Source organism: Hylobates moloch, unplaced genomic scaffold, assembly GCF_009828535.3.
Source record: "Hylobates moloch isolate HMO894 unplaced genomic scaffold, HMol_V3 SCAFFOLD_1, whole genome shotgun sequence".
Taxonomy (NCBI): Eukaryota; Metazoa; Chordata; class Mammalia; order Primates; family Hylobatidae; genus Hylobates; species Hylobates moloch.
In genome coordinates, this window is record NW_026652276.1 from 184,019,721 (window position 1) to 184,040,029 (window position 20,309).

Genomic DNA, 20,309 nt, shown 5'->3' on the forward strand with positions numbered 1-20,309 from the left:
CACTGCACTCCAGCCTGGGCAACAAGAGTGAAACTCCATCACAAAAACAAAAAACAGATCTGTGAATAAAGAGGAGTCCAAGAAAGTGCAGAGGGAACTATGAGGAGGTGGAGCTCTAGAATATATTGAGAAGAGAATTTCAAAGAAGCCAACGACATCAAATCCTCCAACAGGACTGTAACATAAGTCTGTAAAGTGTCCAACTTTCAGCAATTAGTGACCTTACCAAGGGCAATTTCTATGGAATGAGATGAGCCATATTGTATAGGTTCGAACAGTGGATAGTGGTCAACACGGATACATCTTTTCCTCCCCTCACCGCATCTGTCTCTCCCACTAGACTTTTCCTTTAAAGGCAGTGACTTGTGAATATTATTCCACTGTTTTCAATCAATTCCATCCACCAGTGAGATATATTGCATCAGGTTATCTTTCATTCCACCGCATTTGTGCTTTGCACTTAGTAGGCGATCGTTAAAATAACTGATGATACAGGGGGCTTCTACAGACTCCCCAATTCATTTGGTAAGGACCGCTCAGCATCATGGTCAGGCCCTGATTGCTTTCACGACCGCTTCGAGGAGTGTCATTCCCATCACGGCCACAAGGTGGAGTCCGCCTCCCTGCTCTGGGGCCTCAGATCGCGACCCCGGAAGCACATCCTTCATCCTCTACCTTCCTTCTAGCAGAAATGGCGGCTGCGGCGGCTCGAGTCCTGTTGTTACCCGCGGCGCGGCGGCGGCTCTGGGGTTTCAGCGAGAGTCTCCTAATCCGAGGCGCTGCGGGACGGGTGAGCTTCCCTCCGGGCCGGCCCTGGCCTCGAGATCTCGCCAAGACCCAGCGCAGCGCACCTGAGAGTCGGTGCCACAGATCCGAACAGTGGGTCGGGCAGGGCCTCGACCCGGACCCGCCGGGCGCCAGGCGGCCTGGGGCTGCTGAACTGGCTGGCGGTGTCTGGCTTGTGGCCACCAGCCAGGAGACCTGCTAGTGACGTGTGGGATGACCCTGGTTTTCGGTTCCTCCCGCCAGCTACTGAGGAGTGCATGTTTGACCACTAAAAACGTAGTGCTTGCAAATTGGGGAAAACTAAAAAGTGAAATGGGTACCGCTCCAGAGTTCTGTTTTTGCCTGACTGAACTTCGTCCTCAGCTGGGCTTCCCGCGAACCTGGACATCGCTGAAGTAAAATTTTTTATGTATTTGCATTTTTCTCATGAGAGAGTCTCTGACTTTCAGCAAAGGGATGTGAGACTTTTGTATAAGGGCAAAGAAAAACTGCTGAAAGGCGAATAGTTCCTGGCCGAAAGGCCAGTCATTTGCATTTTGAACATCGGCCCATCTTCCTATCCTCCCCCCCCCTTTTTTTTTTTTTAACCATTTCCAAACCCTGTTGCTTTTCTTGAACAGTGAAAACTCGAGTGTCAGTTCTGTCTTGTGTGTAGGTAGTTTTACATGTTTTCTCTCTCTTTTTTTTTTCCCTGCTTGTTTTCTCCATAATGAATATAGAACATTTCTAGGAGAGGTAGTGAAATAAAGTCACTTTCTCTCTGGGTGATGATAACTGCTCATCTTCCCTGAGGGAAAGGCATGTTTATAATCACGTTGCTGGCTTTAGGACAGTGGCTGGTGACAGATGTTTCTAGGCCAGGTAGAGATCCCAGTGGAACCAAAATTCAAGAAGAAAGATTCTTTTATAGAGACAGCCTATTTAAAATAGATTTGGTTTTAAAAACAACATTTAATATCAGATTAGTAATGTGTTTTGCTTTGTCTCTTCCACTTCCTACCCCCAACCAGTCATTATATTTTGGAGAGAACAGATTAAGAAGTACACAGGCTGCTACTCAAGTTGTTCTGAATGTTCCTGAAACAAGAGTAACATGTTTAGAAAGCGGACTCAGAGTGGCTTCGGAAGACTCTGGGCTGTCAACATGCACGGTGAGTGATTCAGGCAACCTTCTCTTAAGTGACCCTTCATTTAGCGTAGCAAATTGTTGATTTTAATCTTTAGCTTTTTCGTTGGCTGGTGGTTCAGAAAGGGTGGCAGTTATTTTGCCTTGACAGATTTCCATGAGTTATGAACCTTTTCTTCCAGTGGTACTTAGTTACAGGGTGCATATGTATCCTGTTGCATTGTCTGCATCTTGTTCTTGTAGCTTATTATTGATTATTTATTGTCAGTATTGATAATAATGAGATATATTTGCAGGGCTACTCTGCCAGGTGTTTCTACTGATATCTTACTTGCTAAAAAGCAATTGTAGTGGGCGTCCTCACACCTGTTTCATAGTTAAGGAAGTGAGAGAAGTTAAATGGTTTTGTTCAGGTCACTCAGCTAATACATGACAAAGCCAGGATTTCAACCGGAGTTTTCTGACAGTCTCTGATGTTCTTGATACTACAGTTATTAATTGGCTGGATTAATGAGTTGGGCAAAGAATCCTCAGTGAAGGTGGCAGGTAGATACTTGTAGCACCCAGCAGTATCCTGATCAAAATTTTTAAATCTCATAGTTCACAGGAAAGAACTATCAATTCACTCAGGTCAAGAAAATCTTAGTGTTAAGACGAGAAAGCATTTGTCAGAAAAAGGAAGGACACTGTTCCCCCCAACTTCAAATAAATAAAATGGATTTATTTAATTGTTCTTTGATTGCATTAAGGTTGGACTCTGGATTGATGCTGGAAGTAGATATGAAAATGAGAAGAACAATGGAACAGCACACTTTCTGGAGCATATGGCTTTCAAGGCAAGTTGTAAGACTTTACAAAAATGCACTCCCTTTAAGAGATAATAAGCACAAAGTCTCATTCTTTAGAGGCAGGGAGAGCTCTTTCAGTAGTATAACATGTTTTATGTTTATTTTTCCAGGACAGTATCTAAAATAAGTACTGATAATTGCTTTGTAAAGCTGAAATGAAAACTTTCTCTTGGGATGCAGGAGTCATCTGAATGTGTACCATTTCTGAAGCCTGACGTACCTTTTTTTTTTAATTTAATTTTTTTTGAGATAGGATCTAGCTCTGTTTCCTAGGCTGGAGTGCGGTGACACAATCTCCTTACTGCAACCTCCGCGTCCTAGGCTCAAGCCATCCTCCCACATTTACTTCTGGATTAGCTGGGACTGTAGGTGCATGCCACCACACCCGGATAATTTATATAATTTATATAACCGGATATTTATATATATATAACCGGGTGTTTTTTATATATATATATATATATATATATATATAAACAAACCATATATATATATATATATATATATGGTTTTTTTTTTTTCATAGAGATAGGGTTTCGCCATGTTGGCCAGGTTGGTCTTGATCTCTTGGGCTCAATCTGCCTGCCTCAGCTTCTCAAAGTGCCAGGGTTACAGGTGTGAGCCATCATACCCTACCTGATGTACTTTAGAAACCAAATTTGACCCTGCATGAAACGAACTTATGTCCTCCATATTATCTGAAGTGTTTAGAATAGGTGAAGGATAAAGGGAGGTTGCATAATTTGTTTTTCCTCTTTTGTTTCAAGGGCACCAAGAAGAGATCCCAGTTAGATCTGGAACTTGAGATTGAAAATATGGGTGCTCATCTCAATGCCTATACCTCCAGAGAGCAGACTGTATACTATGCCAAAGCATTCTCTAAAGACTTGCCAAGAGGTATTGTTATTATTTATACAGCAGATAATATAATTTTCATGAGAATCAGGAATTATTTAGTACTATTTTTATTATGTCTGTTGTAAAAGAGTAAGTTCCAGAAATGTGAAAAAGCGAAACTGAATTCTGGGTGAGGGTACAGCTGATCCTATTTTTTTTTTTTCTAAATATGACAAATAGTAAGATTATGGATGATTGTTTTTCTTAATATGTAGCAATAAAATAGAGATTATTTGGTGGAAATAAAATATTTTGACAGGACAGCAGTTTGTTAGTTACCATGTTTGTAGACTGTTTTGACTCTCTAAAAGTTATTACACAAACATTTCCCAGTGGAAGAATTAACAACAAAATTTAGCAGTTTTAGAGCTAATTGGTAAAATCCTTATTTTTGTTTAGAGAGAGAGTCTCGCTCTGTCACCCAGGCTGGAGTGCAGTGGTGTGATCTTGGCTCACTGCAACCTCTGCCTCCTGGGTTCAAGTGATTCTCCTGCCTCAGCCTCCTGAGTAGCTGGGATTATAGGCTCCTGCCACCATAGCTGGCTAGTTTTTATATTTTTAGTAGAGATGAGTTTTACCATGTTGGCCAGGCTGGACTTAAACTCCTGACCTCAAGTCACCCACCTGCCTCGGCCTCCCAAAGTGCTGGGATTGTAGGCGTGAGCCACTGTGCACGGCCATTAGTGAAATTTTTAACCCTTAAGGTCCTTCTGTAGTTGTAGTTACTACTTTGCAATTTTGGATTCCTAATAGACTTTCATTAATAATGTTTAAATGGCACTTAACAAAAGTACTTTTGTGTATATACTAGCCATTTGATCTGCACAGGTGTTTCCACCTTGCAGTTGTGGAAATTGAAGCCCAGACTCTGACTTGCCCGGGATTGCATAGCTATCAGGTGGCTTACTGTGGACTCAAGTGTGTGTCTTCTTAACAGATTCATTTGCTTTGTCAAAACAATAAAATAAGAAACCTATCACCTGTAAATAACTAAAATACTTAATATGATACCCTAACTTTTGCATTAAAACAAAAATGACAGCAACGATGGAGGGTGTGTTGGTTTGAATAACAAAACCAATAGAGACAGTTTTTGTCCCAGGACTAATTAGGGACCAAGAACATAGGGCTAGGCCAAGCTTCTTTAAAGAGTTGTTCATTCCAGCCTAGTTCCTTCATTTACACAGAACAACAGGGAAGGCAAAAAGGAGAAACAGAAAAAGGAAGGGTGAAGTTAAAAGACTTTTTTTTCCCCCTTTTCTCCTGGCATCTAGCTGGGAAGGACAGAGCCTCTGCTAGTGGGAGTAGAAAAACAGAGGGGCTCTCCCTAAGGAATACAAAATGGAAGTGCTCTCTGAAGCAGCTCCAACTTTGGGGATTTACTTGGGGTTTTTCACCCTTCACCCTGGGTGTGAAGCCTGGTATATGAAGTAATAATTAGATGTTTAGACTAATGGTCTCCAGGTTTTATGATCACTTATTTTTTTTAATTTTTATTTTTTATTATTATACTTTAAGTTCTAGGGTACACGTGCACAACGTGCAGGTTTGTTACATATGTATACATGTGCCGTGTTGGTGTGCTGCACCCGTTAACTCATCATTTAAATTAGGTATATCTCCTAATGCTATCCCTCCCTGCTCCCACCACCCCACGACAGGCTCCGGTGTGTGATGTTCCCACCCCGTGTCCAAGTGTTCTCATTGTTCAATTCCCACCTATGAGTGAGAACATGTGGTGTTTGGTTTTCTGTCGTTGTGCTAGTTTGCTCAGAATGATGGTTTCCAGCTTCATCCATGTCCCTACAAAAGACATGAACTCATCCTTTTTTATGGATGCATAGTATTCCATGGTGTATATGTGCCACATTTTCTTAATCCAGTCTATCACTGATGGACATTTGGGTTGGTTCCAAGTCTTTGCTGTTGTGAATAGTGCTGCAGTAAACGTGTGCGTGATGATCACTTACTCTTATTGGTAAGAAAGTTGATCATACATCCTTAATGTATGTGTACTTGTAAGTTAAATACATGTGCTAATATACTAACATACATTAAATATACATTTTAAAAAAAGATTCAGATTAAAACAGACTGGGAAATAGGAGCCCCCCTCCCCGCCTTTGGAAACTACCAGTGTAGACCACCAATCCTACATAAAGGAGGATTTTCACACAGGAATTCTTGTCCTTCCATTTGTCTATGGGCTATTTCTCACTCATTTTACTGGACTCTGTTCTCTCATCTGGACAGATGGGTTTTATTTGGTTTTACAGGTAATTTTTTCCTTTTGGTCATGATCTCAGCCACAGCTTACTGTAATAGTTTGTTCTGTCATGTTCTTAGTATTTGAACATAATCAGTTCTGAGACAGTGTGCCTTAAAGTGAACTTAATTAAAACAAGGAACAACAGTTTATAGTAGAGTAAAAATTGAAACTTAAACCAGACACGGTAGTACATGCCTTTAGTCCTGGCTACTTGGAGGAAGCTGAGGCAGGAGGATTGTTTGAACCCAGGAATTTGAGTCCAGTCTGGGCAGCATAATGAGACCTTGTCTCTTAGGGGAAAAAAAAGAAACTTAAGATTGTAAGTTTATTTTGTAACATTAATCATATTAATGAAATTTAGATTTATGATTGCAACTATGTACTAATTCTTCAAGAATGAAGCACGGTTTTTTTTGGAGAGGTATGCGCTTTTTCTGATAAAATTGCTTAATGACCTAATATGACATATTCCACTTCACTTTTGGCTTTTTGCAAATTAGGGTTTGAGAACACACAATTCTGTGATTCATTTGGGGCATATTTTAGATTATAAGGATTCTTTTCTCTGTTGCCCAGGCGAGAGTGCAGTGGCGCAATCGCAGCTCACTACAACCTTTGCCTCCCGAGCTCCACCCATCCTCCCATCTCAGCCTCCCGAGTAGCAGGGACTATGGGAACATGCCACCACACGCAGCTAATTTTTGTTTTTTTTTTTTTGAGACGGAGTCTCGCTCTGTCGCCCAGGCTGGAGTGCAGTGGCGCAATCTTGGCTCACTGCAAGCTCCGCCTCCCGGGTTCACGCCATTCTCCTGCCTCAGCCTCTCCGAGTAGCTGGGACTACAGGCGCCCGCCACCACGCCCGGCTAATTTTTTTGTATTTTTAGTAGAGACGAGGTTTCACCGTGGTCTCGATCTCCTGACCTCATGATCCGCCTGCCTCGGCCTCCCAAAGTGCTGGGATTACAAGCGTGAGCCACCGCGCCTGGCCAATTTTTGTATTTTTTGTAGAGACAGGATTTTGGCATGTTTCCCAGGTTGGTCTTGAACTCCTGGGCTCAAGCCCATATTGGCCTCCCAAAGTGCTGGGATTATATAGGTGTGAGCCACCGTGCCTGACCAGTTCTTTGCTTCTTAACAGCACTGTCATTGCTGTGGGAACTTGGATAGTAAATACTTGGATGATATGAACCCTCTGTACATTGCTAGCTAGGTATTTTCAGACTAATATATATAACTTTGTAATTTTCATATAGAACAATCTATATTAGTATGCAAATTTCCATAGCATTTTTTAAGTAGGTAGAGTCATTACAAGGTGATGGCAAATTTATACTTTTTCCCCAAGGAAAAAATCTTTTGTACTATAGGGGTTTATATGTTAAATTTTAATTTTGTCCTGTTAAGTATATCTGATGTTTTTCTCCCAGGCTAATCATTTAGTATTGAGTGATGGGTCAGTGTCATAATTTCCGATTTTGGTTTAATAGATTTTAATAGTGAAATTTAAGATTGCTGGTGCTTTTTCTTATATTTTATTTTCAATTAGCTGTAGAAATTCTTGCTGATATAATACAAAACAGCACATTGGGAGAAGCAGAGATTGAACGTGAGCGTGGAGTAATCCTTAGAGAGATGCAGGAAGTTGAAACCAATTTACAAGAAGTTGTTTTCGATTATCTTCATGCCACAGCTTACCAAAATACTGCACTTGGACGGACAATTTTGGGACCAACTGAAAATATCAAGTAGGTATAACAGAATTTCTTGGTGTATAAGGGAATTTATGAATTTTGAAAATTAACATTTACAAACTTTTAAAAAGTATGTTTCAAAAAGTAATTTTCCCCCAGTAACCTAAGTGAAATTGTAGTTAGCTACATTTTAGTCCCACCTAGCTCCCAAGCGCGTGAGTTCATAGGTACTTCGGGAATAAACCAGTAATGGTGTATTTTTTCCTTGATGTAAAAAAGTTGAAGTTCTTTGCTGTGTTGCCTATATCCTATTTCTGACTGCATTTTAGGGTACAGTTATGGTCCAATTTGATTTCAGGTATATTATGTGAAGGTCTGTTTTTTTTTTTTTTTTTTGGTTTCCTTTAAAAATTGTTTTACTTCATTTCCAGATCTATAAGTCGTAAGGACTTAGTGGATTATATAACTACACATTATAAGGGGCCAAGAATAGTGCTTGCTGCTGCTGGAGGTTAGTCAATTTAAATTTCTACAAATGTTTTAAACACAGTAGTTGGAGTGGTATGCTTATTAGTTTGATCCTGTTGGGAGATATCCTAAGAATTTTCATTTACATAGCAAATAACTGTATTTGATACTGTGTACGGGGAATGTCGAGCACTGGAACCAGACTTTCCTTCTATTGTTTTTAAAGTGGGTTTCATTTAGGCCAGGCATGGTGGCTCACGCCTGTAGTCCCAGCACTTTGGGAGGCTGAGGTGGGCAGATCACGAGGTCAGGAGTTCAAGACCAGCCTGACTAATATGGTGAAACCCCGTCTGTACTAAAAATACAAAAAGTAGCCGGGCCTGGTGACATGCGCCTGTAGTCCCAGCTATTCGGGAGGCTGAGGTAGGAGAATCGCTTGAACCTGGGAGGCGGAGGTTACAGTGAGCCAAGATTGCACCACTGCACTCTAGCCTGGGCGACAGAGTGAGACTGTCTCAAAAAAAAAAAAAAAAAAAAAAAAAACAAAAGGTAGGTTTTATTTATAGAAAGACTTAATGAACTGTTCAATACATAAGTGTACATAGTAGAACGTGCAAGAAAAGGGCAAAGGAGTGAACTGGTAGAGAGACGGAACATAGTGTTCTGTACTTTGAGAATTTCTTGAGATTTTGAATTATATCTTGAGAGCCAACTTCGTCCTTGTTCAAGCATGGAATGGGTATGTTCATTCTTTGATTTGTTCAATCAATCATTTAATAGATCTAATTTTTGGGAAGGAGAAGCACACAGGGAGCCATGAGAATGTTGAATGGGAATCCAAACATGCAGTTGACTTCAGGTTTCCTTGAGGTGATGTTTGAAGCCAGTGAATGAAAAAAAAAAAAGATTGACAACAGATACTGCCAGATTTCCTGGCATTCTGAATCTAGGCAGCAGTACATTTTAATTGGTTTCCAATTTTTTTTTTCTTTTTAAAATACATTTATAGAAATAGAGATGGATTCTTAACTATGTTTTCCAGGCTGGTTTCAAACTCCTGAGCTCAAGTTATCCTTCCACCTTGGCCTCCCAAAGCTTGGGGATTACAGGCGTGACCCACCGCACCTGGTCTCCAGTTTTTATTTCTTTGTATTTTTTAATATTAGAGCAAAGCAAAGTGTTCTTTCATGTTGTAAATTTTTCTCTTTTTAGAAATTATAATTTGAAAATTCTAGTTGCTCTGGATTGATTTCTGAGCTAATTACCTGGGGGGTAATGGAGAAGATGAAAACATTAAATATCAAACATGTTATTCACTGTAGCTACCTTCATTGTACATGGCAGGAAGTGCACTCTGAAATTCTCTTGAGTAACATTGTTTCTAAATTGGCTCTTGCAGACTTGGGCTTAAGTGTTTGAAACTGCCTTGGAAATGGGACAAGAGACTTGTTAGATGGGTCCTCAACAACCAAGCTTTCTGGGACCTCTCTGCCATTGTTGGTGGCATATGGACAAAATGAGTTTTACTTTGGTTCATGGGTTCATTCTGACATAGCTAAAGTTGAGATGTCTTTAGTTTAATGGCTTATAGATTAATTAGTATTTGTTTTAAATACTACATAAGTGATGTGCCTTATAAATGATTTCATCTTAAATTCAATGAAATAGGCCAGTTTTAAGTTTCTGCTGACCTCTGAATTATGTCTTGGCTACCATTTATCTCTTCTAGGTTAATCTTCAGGATGTATAGCTTTTATTTGCCAAATAGTTTTTGTATCCTAGCTTCATTTATTATAAAATTATAATTTAACATTTTAATTATAAATTAAGTTAGTCTTAATTTGGGTCTCAAGGGATATAGAGTCTAAGTAATTCCTGAGTTTTTGCATTTGGATACCTATTGATGTATTCAGAAATTTAGATGACACTATTTTGTTCCTGAGTTCTTTTTTTTTTTTTTTTTTTTGAGATGGAGTTTTGCTCTTGTTGCCCAGGCTGGAGTGCAGTGGTGTCATCTTGGCTCACTGCAAACTCCGCCTCCCAGATTCAACTGATTCTCTTGCCTTACTTAGCCTTCCGAGTAGCTGGGATTACAGGCGTGCGCCACCACACTCAACTAATTTTGTATCTTTAGTAGGGATGGGGTTTCTCCATGTTGGTCAGCTGGTCTACCTCTGACCTCAGGTGATCCGTCTGCCTCGGCCTCCCAAAGTGTTGGGATTACAGGTGTGAAGCACTGCACTGGGCCCTGTTCCTGAGTTCTGAGAGCAGAGTGCAGAGAATAAAGTATATCTGTGTATCCAGCTTTCTTTTATTTAATTTTATTTATTTTAGAGACAGAGTCTTGCTCTGTCACCCAAGTTGGAGTGCAGTGGTGTGATCTCAGCTCACTGCAACCTCCGCCTCCTGAGTTCAAGCAATTCTCCTGCCTCAGCCTCCTGAATAGCTCGGATTATTACAGGCGCCTGCTACCATGCCCAGCTAATTTTTGTATTTTTAGTACAGACAGGGTTTTACCATATTGGCCAGGCTGGTCTTGAACTCCTGATCTCAAGTGACCTGCCCACCTTGACTTCCCAAAGTGCTGGGATTACAGGTGTGAGCCATAGTACCTGGATTTTTAAATTTATTTTATTGAGACAGAGTCTTGCTATGTTGTCCAGGCTGGTCTTGAACTCCTGAACTCAAATGATCCTCCCACCTCAGCCTCCTAAAGTACTGGGAGTATAGGTGTGAGCCACCATGCCCAGCTCCAGCTTTTTAAAAATTTGATAGAGCCCATATTTGTATTTTCCACTAAAACAATTTTTTTTTTTGAAAATTGGCATTTTTTGCTAGTTTGGATCCCAGAAGTTTTTATAGTTTAATAGAACATGATTTTGTAAAAAGTGGAGTTTTCAAGTTGTCTTATTCTTAGCCGTGAATCCACTGGTCTGTTGATGAAAACTGTCATTTGCTCTACAAAATGAGAAAGCTGTGCAACCTCAAGCTTTGCAACACCAAGGAAATAGGTGTGCTATGTGAGCTTACTCTTAAATAATGGCTTTTAGTGAGTGTAGATAGTTCATGTGTAATGTACATCACATTATACCACCTAGGGTTTATTGTAAACTATATTGCTGCTAGATACATGTGAAAATATTTTCTTTCAATTTAGGTGTTTCCCATGATGAATTGCTTGACTTAGCAAAGTTTCATTTCGGTGACTCTTTATGCACACACAAAGGAGAAATACCAGCTCTGCCTCCCTGCAAATTCACAGGAAGTGAGGTAGGGCAAGCCTCCCAGCTAGTATTTAGCCTTTTGGATTCCTTGTGTTGTATTTACACATAAGTAAACAAAATGTGCATATTTCTAGTAGGAATAGAATGGAATAATAGGAAAAGGGAAGAGGATGTACTCATTTGTTTACATTCCTTCCTCTTCCGTATTTAACCACCTATTTTTCTTTCCTAAGGAAGCAAGGTTTTTTTTGTTTTGTTTTTAAATTTCTCCATTCTAGTCTGAAAGGAAGCAAAGTTTTAAGAGCAGTTTATAATTTGGTCTTTTTGTGCTTTTTCTTTGGCACTATGCCAATTTACAAATTATAATATCTGGAAGTAATCTTTTAAACCCCATATTTTGACTTTCACTTCAGGTTTACTCTTGGCTCAGTTTTGCCCACAGTATGTTTTAGGAGGGGGTAGTAACTGTTAGAGCCAGAACTTGCAGGGAAACTACTAGTTATCAACTAGCTTTCAGCCCCACTAGCGGCTTGGTTTGCCATGTTAAGGATGATGCTCAAAGTAGTATCTGGAAAATGCCCTGATATTGGCAGCTGCCTAGAACTGTAGCATTGGCAGTACAAAAATAAACCTGTGACGTCAATATGACATGTCAATAGAAAAGTTGAGATTGAGGCCGGGCGCGGTGGCTCACGCCTGTAATCCCAGCACTTGGAGAGGCTGAGGCGAGTGTGTCACTGAGGTTAGGAGTTTGAGACCAGCCTCACCAACATGGTGAAACTCCATCTCTACTAAAAATACAAAAATTAGCTGGGCATGGTGGTGTATGCCTGTAGTCCCAGCTACTTGGGAGGCTGAGGCAAAATTGCTTGAACCTGGGAGGCAGAGGTTGCAGTGAGCCAAGATGGCGCCACTGCACTCCAGCCTGGGCGACAGAGTGAGACTCTGTCTCAAAAAAAAGAAAGAAAAAGAAAAATTCAGATTGACAAACACAAAGGATTGATTTCTACCAGTGAAATGATGCAACCCTTTTTGACCAGGTAAACCATGTGGTGCCTGTCTGTAGTAAAATGCTTTGGGAAAAGTAATTTTTCCTTAATTTAATCTAAATTCTTCTAGATTAAACTCAACAATGTAATGAGGCCTGATAGTTAAAAAATCAAAATAGAGTCCTGTGTACATTTTAACTTTGCAGTTAATGGGACTGGTGATTTTTTCCTTGTTAATAAGCATGTTATATAATGTTAATCTTAACTAGAGGTCCTCCTGCTTTATCTTAACTAGATTCGTGTGAGGGATGACAAGATGCCTTTGGCACACCTTGCAATAGCTGTTGAAGCTGTTGGTTGGGCACATCCAGATACAATCTGTCTCATGGTTGCAAACACGCTGATTGGCAACTGGGATCGCTCTTTTGGGGGAGGAATGGTAAGTGATTTTAAAAGAAATTTTCCATAACAGATGGAAGATTATCATGTTTTCTTAAATATAAGTTCTTTGTAAGAATCCTTTTTTAAAGTGGCAGAATAGAGCCTTGTACTGTGAATTCTGACTTAAAAATATATAAACTGATCCTGGATTGCATGTGGGCCAGAAAAAGTTTCTTTTTTTCTTTGCCACAAAGTTTATTAGTGGCAAAATTTGAATAAGGACAGAAGAATTAGCTAGAAGTACTATGTCAATGTTAATATCCTAATTTTAATAGTCAGTAGGCCCTCTATATCTGTGGGTTCCATATCCATGGATTCAACCAACCATAGGTGGAAAATTTTGGGGAACAAATGGATGGTTGCATCTGTACTAAACGTGTATGGAGTTTTTTTTTGGTCACTTCCTAAACACTATAGTATAACAACTATTTACATGCATTTACATGGATTGGGTATTTATCTAGAGATGATTTAAAGTATACAGGAGAATGTGCTTATATGCAAATACTACATATACCATATTACATGAGGGCTCTAGCATCTGTGGATTTTGGTATCCACAGGGATCTGGGAAACAATTCTCCACAGATATTAAGGAACTATACCAAGGTGATGTAAGAAAATTAATTTCCTTGTTTTTCACAAGTACATACTAAAGTATTTGGGGCAAGAAGCATCACATCTAAGACTCAGTTGAAAAAACTTGTATAAAGAGAATAAAGCAAACATGGTAAAATAACGGAATCTGGTGGATAAAGGAAATTCTCTGTACTGTTTTTGCAACTTTTTTGTAAGTTGGAATTATTTCAAAACACATTGTATAGATTTGTCTTTACTCATAGATTTCTCCAAAATACATTTCATCTAAATAATCTTAAGCCTCATATGCAATATAACTTTGAATCTTTAAGCATATGTAGCCAAGAGCCCTAGAAATTGGGTTGATAATAGCAATCTAGTTTTAGAAGTAGATATAGCCACTACGTTAATTATAAGGATTCATTGCTTTTATAACATGAATTTCTCCAGGGGGTGCACTGGGTAAGTGAGATAATAAGCACAATTCTTAGTCTTACTGAATTTTAACTCTACTACTGAGATGTTGAATAAAACTAGGAAACTTAGCCTCTAAGGATATTCACTATTTTCCACACACTCCATTTTTCTTTCTGTATTTTGGACATGAGTAATTAAAATTCTCTTGGAATTTTTTTTTCCTTGCAGAATTTATCTAGCAAGCTGGCCCAGCTCACTTGTCATGGCAGTCTTTGCCATAGCTTTCAGTCTTTCAACACTTCCTACACAGATACAGGATTATGGGGACTCTATATGGTTTGTGAACCATCCACTGTTGCAGACATGCTACATGTTGTTCAAAAAGAATGGTGAGGAAATAGCTTTAAGTAATTTAAATTTTGCCTTTAATTCGTTTTAAACTAGTTTTTTATTCTTTATGGTGATTTATGGTAATGTTACCTTTTAATTAAGAGACCTAGATAAACAGTAGTTGCCATGTTTTTAAAGGTTGCATTTGGTTTTTCCTAAGTCTCAAGATGTGAAGCTGATTCATACTATAGAATTTTTTTTTTTTTTTTTTTTGAGATGAGGTCTTGCTCTGTTGCCTAGGCTGGAGTGTAGTTGCACCATCTCAGCTCACTGCAGCCTCTGCCTCCCCAGGTTCAAGCCATTCTCCCACCTCAGCCTCCCGAATAGCTGGGATTACAGGCGTACCACCATGCCCGGCTAATTTTTTGTATTTTTAGTAGAGATGGGGTTTCACCATGTTGGCCAGGCTGGTCCTGAACTCCTGACCTCAGGAGATCCACCCTTCTCAGCCTCCCAAAGTGCTGGGATTACAGGCGTGAGCCACCACACCTGGCTGAAAGTTTTAATCTTTCAGAAGCAGGTTAATTCAGAAAGATGATCCTAAAAGTTTAAAAGCCAACTAGAAGTTGTTTGGAAAATATCTCTGAAAGTAATCTGGTTGAAGGGAAAGTAAATCTGAAGTTGCCACTGCTAAAAGAAAACAAACTATTTTGAGTCAGTAGATGGGCAGAAAGGCTCGCAGCCTCTTGGAAAACATTTAGCTCTGGTTCCTTTCCTCCACTATTCTTAACTGGCTTACATCTTTCTAAATCTAGTCAACTAGGATGTAATTATTAAGTTAAAAATTAGATTTAAGTTAGACTCTACTCATTGTTTTCAGAAACCAATGAATGACCCACTGACTTAACCCATAGCATATCAGACTCCAACAGATGAGGACTCATGCTTATAGCACTTCTGAAAATGTGATCAGCCCATTTGTATTAAGCCTTTGTCTGCTAATGCGTAATTAGGCATGTTTATGTATCATTTTTGAGAAATTAATACTGGGGAAAATAATCATTTTAGCTTTTGCTTAGCATTGGAATTAAATTGTAATCACCTGTATGTTGTGTGTAGAAGATGACATCATCATTCTTAGGTCATTAACTCATGAAATAAAACATTTTCCAATAACTACTGTTTTTCCAAATGTTTTTTAGGATGCGACTCTGTACAAGTGTCACTGAAAGTGAGGTCGCACGAGCCAGAAATCTTCTGAAAACAAACATGTTGTTGCAGCTTGATGGTAAAAATAAAGACATAGGTTCTGTTTTCATATGGTTGATCTATATTCCAATAGTTAGTTTTTCCTTCTTTTTAAATAGGTTCAACTCCAATTTGTGAAGATATTGGTAGGCAAATGTTATGCTATAATAGAAGGATTCCCATCCCTGAGCTTGAAGCAAGAATTGATGTAAGTAGTCCTGAGTTACTATTGGGTCATGTGTAAAAAAGATCTTTGTTAAAAAAGCTGAGAATATGTATCTTTCATCTTGCTTTAGTTTTAAGAAGTTCCAGGTATAGACTTTGTCTTTACTACAAAAAGCTGAATGACAGTGTCTTCCATATTTCAGGCTGTGAATGCTGAGACAATTCGAGAAGTATGTACCAAATACATTTATAATAGGAGTCCAGCTATTGCTGCTGTTGGTAAGCCTGGCTTCTTTTCTTCTATGCAAAAAGTTGGCCAAGTACTTTTAATTAACTGTCTTCTTTTTAATCCTTAGGTCCCATTGAGCAACTACCAGATTTTAAACAGATTTGCAGTAACATGTGTTGGCTTCATGATTAAAATGCTCCTAATCAAGATTGTTTGAACACATGTATTTATAAAACAGATCTAGAAAAAAATAAAAATGAACATGTATATACATTTGGAAATTTAAATTAAATACTGTATCATACTTTCAAAGGATAAAAAGACTACCCCTCTGAAGGTTGTCTTGTATTAATGGTCAGTCTTTGTTCTCTGAGAAATTATGTTGCAAGCAGCATACTTTCAAATTATTACCATGAGTATAATTTTAAGAATGAAAATGTTTACAGTATTTTCAGTTTTATTATAAAAATGCACACACAACAAAGATTGTCATTTCTTGGCTCTACTTGCATTCAGCACTTGTTCTTGAGCAGCTTTCTTTGCTTTTACCATCTCGACAAGTTCCTAGAAGGGAGAAAGATGTGATTTAAGAAGTTGTCAGAATTTAAAAACATTTTAATCTAGTGTTTGGTGTAAATAATTCAAACAACTAAGATAGTACTAAATATACTGATTTCAGTATCTGCCAGGGCCTAGAAAGTTTCTAAGGTTGCTCATTTCTTCCTAATAATATTGGCCCCATAACTACTGGTACTGAAATAAGCACTATATTATTAACCACTTAATACATAAAATATGGGCTATATAACCCGTTACAATTTAAAATACAACAATCTATAAAATCTTAAGTCTGCAACCTTGTATCGTTTCATGCAGTCCTTCTTTGTCCTGCCAGGTACCGCTTCTGCTATTTTTTCCCACCTTTCAGGTGTATTTACTGGGTATGTTTTCAAAGCTTGTTCCAAAAGCTTCTGTTCTTCCGTTGTCCAAGGGGTGAAGTCTGTATATGGACCTGTTTAAGAAAAATTTTTATTTGAAAACTGTCTTTGAACATGTTCCCAGACAAGTCTTGTGGTCCGCAAGTGTTCGCTAACTGCCCACTTCAATCTGGGATGTGTCATTTTGAAAATAAACTTGTAGAGATGAGAGATACATATAGTCCTCTTGAGTGTTAATAAGAGAAAAAATTTCAGATGGCTCACATCCCAGAAAATAAAATCTCAAAGGCTTTTAAAACACAATAGTAAAGATCTACCTTGTACTGTTTATCTCTTAAAAATCAATGTAATATACTCACCAGACTGGAAAAAAGCCATATTTAAATTTATAGTACTGTTGGACTCTTGGACTCAAAAACACAACCACAATTCATTAAGAGTTCTGATAAGTCTACTTCCTTACAGGATAGGTAAAAGAGCTTCCTCACAGTTAAACTTTTGCTGGATAGAAACCCTGGAAACCATTCTTGTTTTACACTGAAGGAAACAAACCTAGCAAAATTAAGCCAAGTGCCCAGGGTACCAGTGCTGGAGAGGCAAGCTGAGATTAGATTGTGTTGTAGTGGTCTCTTCATCACATCTGCTAAAATCTTGGGAGCCGATGCTGAACACTTCCAATAACTGCTATTGTGGTTCTTCAACTAAACCGTGTATATTTCAGAAAACATCTAAGATGTGTGTCAGAAACAAATATATTTCTTAAGGATGTTAAGTATTACACAGTCCACTTGTGTAGGTAAAAGGAGAATGTTAAGTGGTAGAAAGCTGATTTGGTTAAGTTAATGGACTTCTGGCAACTTAGTTATTTCAGACTATGCAGTGACAACACAGACTAATACTACCAGTAGCCTGACTACTACTAGAAACTGCGGCCTGTGAGATCTGTTAAAAGTTAAGCCTAGAAACCAAAGTTCCTTCCCAATTAAAGAAGGAAAAACAAAAACAAAACCACCACCTATTCAAAACAAAGCAGAGAATTTGTGTAATATTTGAAGGTACCTAAGGTGCCTAAGAAGCTTTTTTGAAGGTAGCTTTTAAGTTCTAGGAAGTCTTTTGTTGAATTTCTTTGTATTGGTTTAAAGCCCTAAATACCATAGATTTTATTTCCTCTCTTGGAAAAAAGATGGAAGTGACATGGCAGTATTTCCTGCTGTTCTCCAGTTACATCACAAATACCAAAATAAATTAAACATACTGCTGCAAAACTCCTATGAGAAATCACTATTCAAAAAATGGTGCCAGCTTGCTGTTTAACGGTACAACTGAAGAGGAAGGAGCCTTCCCATTTCCATAAAAGAGGCAAAGGAGTCATACCCACATAGCAGTACTGCCAGTCACTCTTGCCTTCACAGGGTCACCTCTCCTCACAGAAAGCAGACTGGACAAATATCAGGGCCCACCTCCCTCCAACATGGAAACAACTCCCCCTAAGAAAGAGCTGAGACTAGTGTGCTAATACCTGTTGTATTTTGTGGAGATAAAGGTGCAGGAGAATAAACTTCTTTAGAAGTGTCTTTTAGGTGTTCTGAAACCCTGCCTTGTTAACTTACCTTTATTAAAAGAACCGAAATAATGCCTAACTCAGCCAAACAAGTCACCCCTGATTTTTGCAATGATTTTCCTCCCCTATATAACACTGTTAAGTCTCATATCTTTAAGTTCAAATTTTGGGATAATAAGATTAAAGAATATAGGTAAAACTGGGACTCTTAGAAGAAAGAAACAGCTTATGTATAGTCAAGTCTTAATCCAAAAGCATCTTTCTGCGATTAGTTTAAGAAAGGATTGGTGGCTCACAAAACATGAAGTGAAAGAACTTTTTCCACATAAACTGCTTTCAAACCTTGTCATAGCAAGAAAAAAATTTATATCACATCCCAAACACAAAGACACACATGATCAAGAGTTTCACAAGTATACCCACCTATGTAACACTTATTTTCTATTCAAGACACTAAATTGACTTCATGACCCAGTGATGGGTCATGATTTGTAATATGAAAAGCATTGGTCTAGAGTAATCAAATTAGAACACCCAAGATAATATCAAACCGTTTTTCTTTTTTTTTTTTTTTGAGTCTTACTATGTTTCCCAGGCTGGTTTTGAACCCTAACAATTTTTAACTTTTTATTTTGAAATAATTTTAGAGGAGTAGAAAGAATCCCTGTGTACTCTGCCTGACTTCCCCAAATGTGAACATTTTCATATTTGCTAATTCTTTTTCTCTATATATACAGACATACTTTGAACTGTAAGTTACAGACATGATGCCTCCTTATTCCTTAACACTTCTGTGTTTTTCCTTAAACATAAGGACATTTTCTTATATAATTACAGTACATTTCTCAAAATCAAGCAATTATCGCGATAAAACACGATTCTTTAGTCCCAATAATATCATCTAACACAGATTTGCAAAACCTGGTAAGCAAAACAAACACAGCCCCCTTTTCTAATGGCATCTGAAATGGAAGAACTGCAATTCTCCATTTTTAATGGTTAGGTGAAGTAAATCTTTGCCCTGGAAATGTTTGCTTACAGCTTCCAGTCTGCCAAACATTTTATTTCCCTATCATTCTGAACATAGACCCTAAGTCTTGTACGTCCAAGCAGCACAGATAACACGGCTAGCATTTTCTACGTTTAGAAAAGCAAAATTTACCTTCAAATCGTTCTGAAGGCGTTGCGTTATCTGCTTGAGGTACCACTCCATGTTCTTTTTTAAACTTATCAAATGCCTTTTTATTTATGTCATCTTTTTGATGAGGGTCTGAGAAATGAAAAAAATTTAATGGTTAACAGATCATCTCATTTAATCTTTCATTAACTTGCATAAGTTATTTTAAAAATAGGTGTTTAAAGTAACAAATGGACTTCTCAAAACTCACCAAGTTTTTGGAGACTCTTTGCTTTGCCAATAACATCTTTGGCAGTTCTTTTGACTCCAGAGGAAGAATGTATGTTCATGTAATTAGCAATAACTTCCCATCTGATAGGATATATTATACCAATAATATAATAGTAGTAAGGAAAAACAAAACAACAAAAACCATTAGATTTTTACTGCAGAAAGGTTATAGTATGTACAGAATGAGCTCAAATTGGTGGTCTAATTATGCTGTACTGTAAATTCCTGTTGCCTGAATTATGGTTTTTGCTTTTCATGTTTCAATCAACTATATAATCTTGGTTTTAAGTCCATACGTCTTACAGATTCTGTGTACAAATCAACATACATAAAACCACTTATTTGTGTATACTGCCAGTTTAATACATTTCTTCAGAAGATCAATCATTCTGAAAATAGCCTCGGTTTCATCTATAGAATTAGGGATGCTGGATCTCTAGGGCTTTCTTGGAGTTAAACTCAAGCTCCAGCTTGAGGTGGGAAGAAACAAAGAGCAAGACTGTAAAAGAAAAACTACAGAAAACCTAATCCCTAGCACAAGCCATGACAGAGTAAGCCGACATAAGTCAAGACTTGTCTCACGATCTTCAATTTCCTGAGAAACAAGTATTCTGTCATATGTATATGTGCATGTGTACTGATGCAATGGGTAAGACTGACAGCTTCAAAATGCACCTCGCTTTTCACTTTTCTAC

At 38.3% G+C, this 20,309-nt stretch overlaps 2 protein-coding genes across 4 annotated transcripts in view; one reads left to right on the forward strand and one right to left on the reverse strand.

Annotated features, from left to right (window-relative positions):
- Nucleotides 1-666: 666 nt before the first annotated feature.
- On the forward strand, nt 667-16,861 carry PMPCB (peptidase, mitochondrial processing subunit beta). 2 transcript variants are annotated; one of them, XM_032761288.2, is made up of 13 exons: nt 667-790; nt 1,797-1,937; nt 2,662-2,748; nt 3,528-3,657; nt 7,473-7,671; nt 8,049-8,128; nt 11,243-11,355; nt 12,594-12,737; nt 13,964-14,124; nt 15,268-15,353; nt 15,433-15,521; nt 15,682-15,757; nt 15,835-16,861. In XM_032761288.2, the coding sequence occupies exons 1-13, from the start codon at nt 692-694 to the stop codon at nt 15,897-15,899; spliced, it is 1,470 nt and encodes a 489-aa protein (XP_032617179.1). In that variant the 5' UTR covers nt 667-691; the 3' UTR covers nt 15,900-16,861. The 2 variants fall into 2 exon arrangements, with proteins under 2 accessions (XP_032617179.1, XP_032617178.1); XM_032761287.2 differs by lacking the exon at nt 15,835-16,861 and having other exon boundaries at nt 673-790; nt 15,682-15,834.
- Nucleotides 16,147-20,309, reverse strand: part of DNAJC2 (DnaJ heat shock protein family (Hsp40) member C2) — a 33,167-nt gene continuing 29,004 nt past the window's right edge. For both annotated transcript variants that reach the window (XM_032761284.2, XM_058425532.1), the window contains exons 14-17: nt 19,595-19,695; nt 19,369-19,476; nt 16,565-16,719; nt 16,147-16,271 (exon numbers count right to left, since the gene is read on the reverse strand). In XM_032761284.2, coding sequence (XP_032617175.1) covers nt 16,197-16,271; nt 16,565-16,719; nt 19,369-19,476; nt 19,595-19,695 — 439 coding nt within the window. In that variant the 3' untranslated portion in view covers nt 16,147-16,196. The remainder of the gene's footprint in view (nt 16,272-16,564; nt 16,720-19,368; nt 19,477-19,594; nt 19,696-20,309) is intronic.

What these genes read in the sequence shown, in the direction of transcription:
- PMPCB (XM_032761287.2), top strand. Translation starts at nt 692, where the DNA reads ATGGCGGCTGCGGCGGCTCGAGTCCTGTTGTTACCCGCGGCGCGGCGG. An exon ending in GCAAATTCACAGGAAGTGAG is followed by an intron (nt 11,356 to 12,593) that starts GTAGGGCAAGCC and finishes TATCTTAACTAG; the next exon opens with ATTCGTGTGAGGGATGACAA. An exon ending in CATGTTGTTCAAAAAGAATG is followed by an intron (nt 14,125 to 15,267) that starts GTGAGGAAATAG and finishes AATGTTTTTTAG; the next exon opens with GATGCGACTCTGTACAAGTG.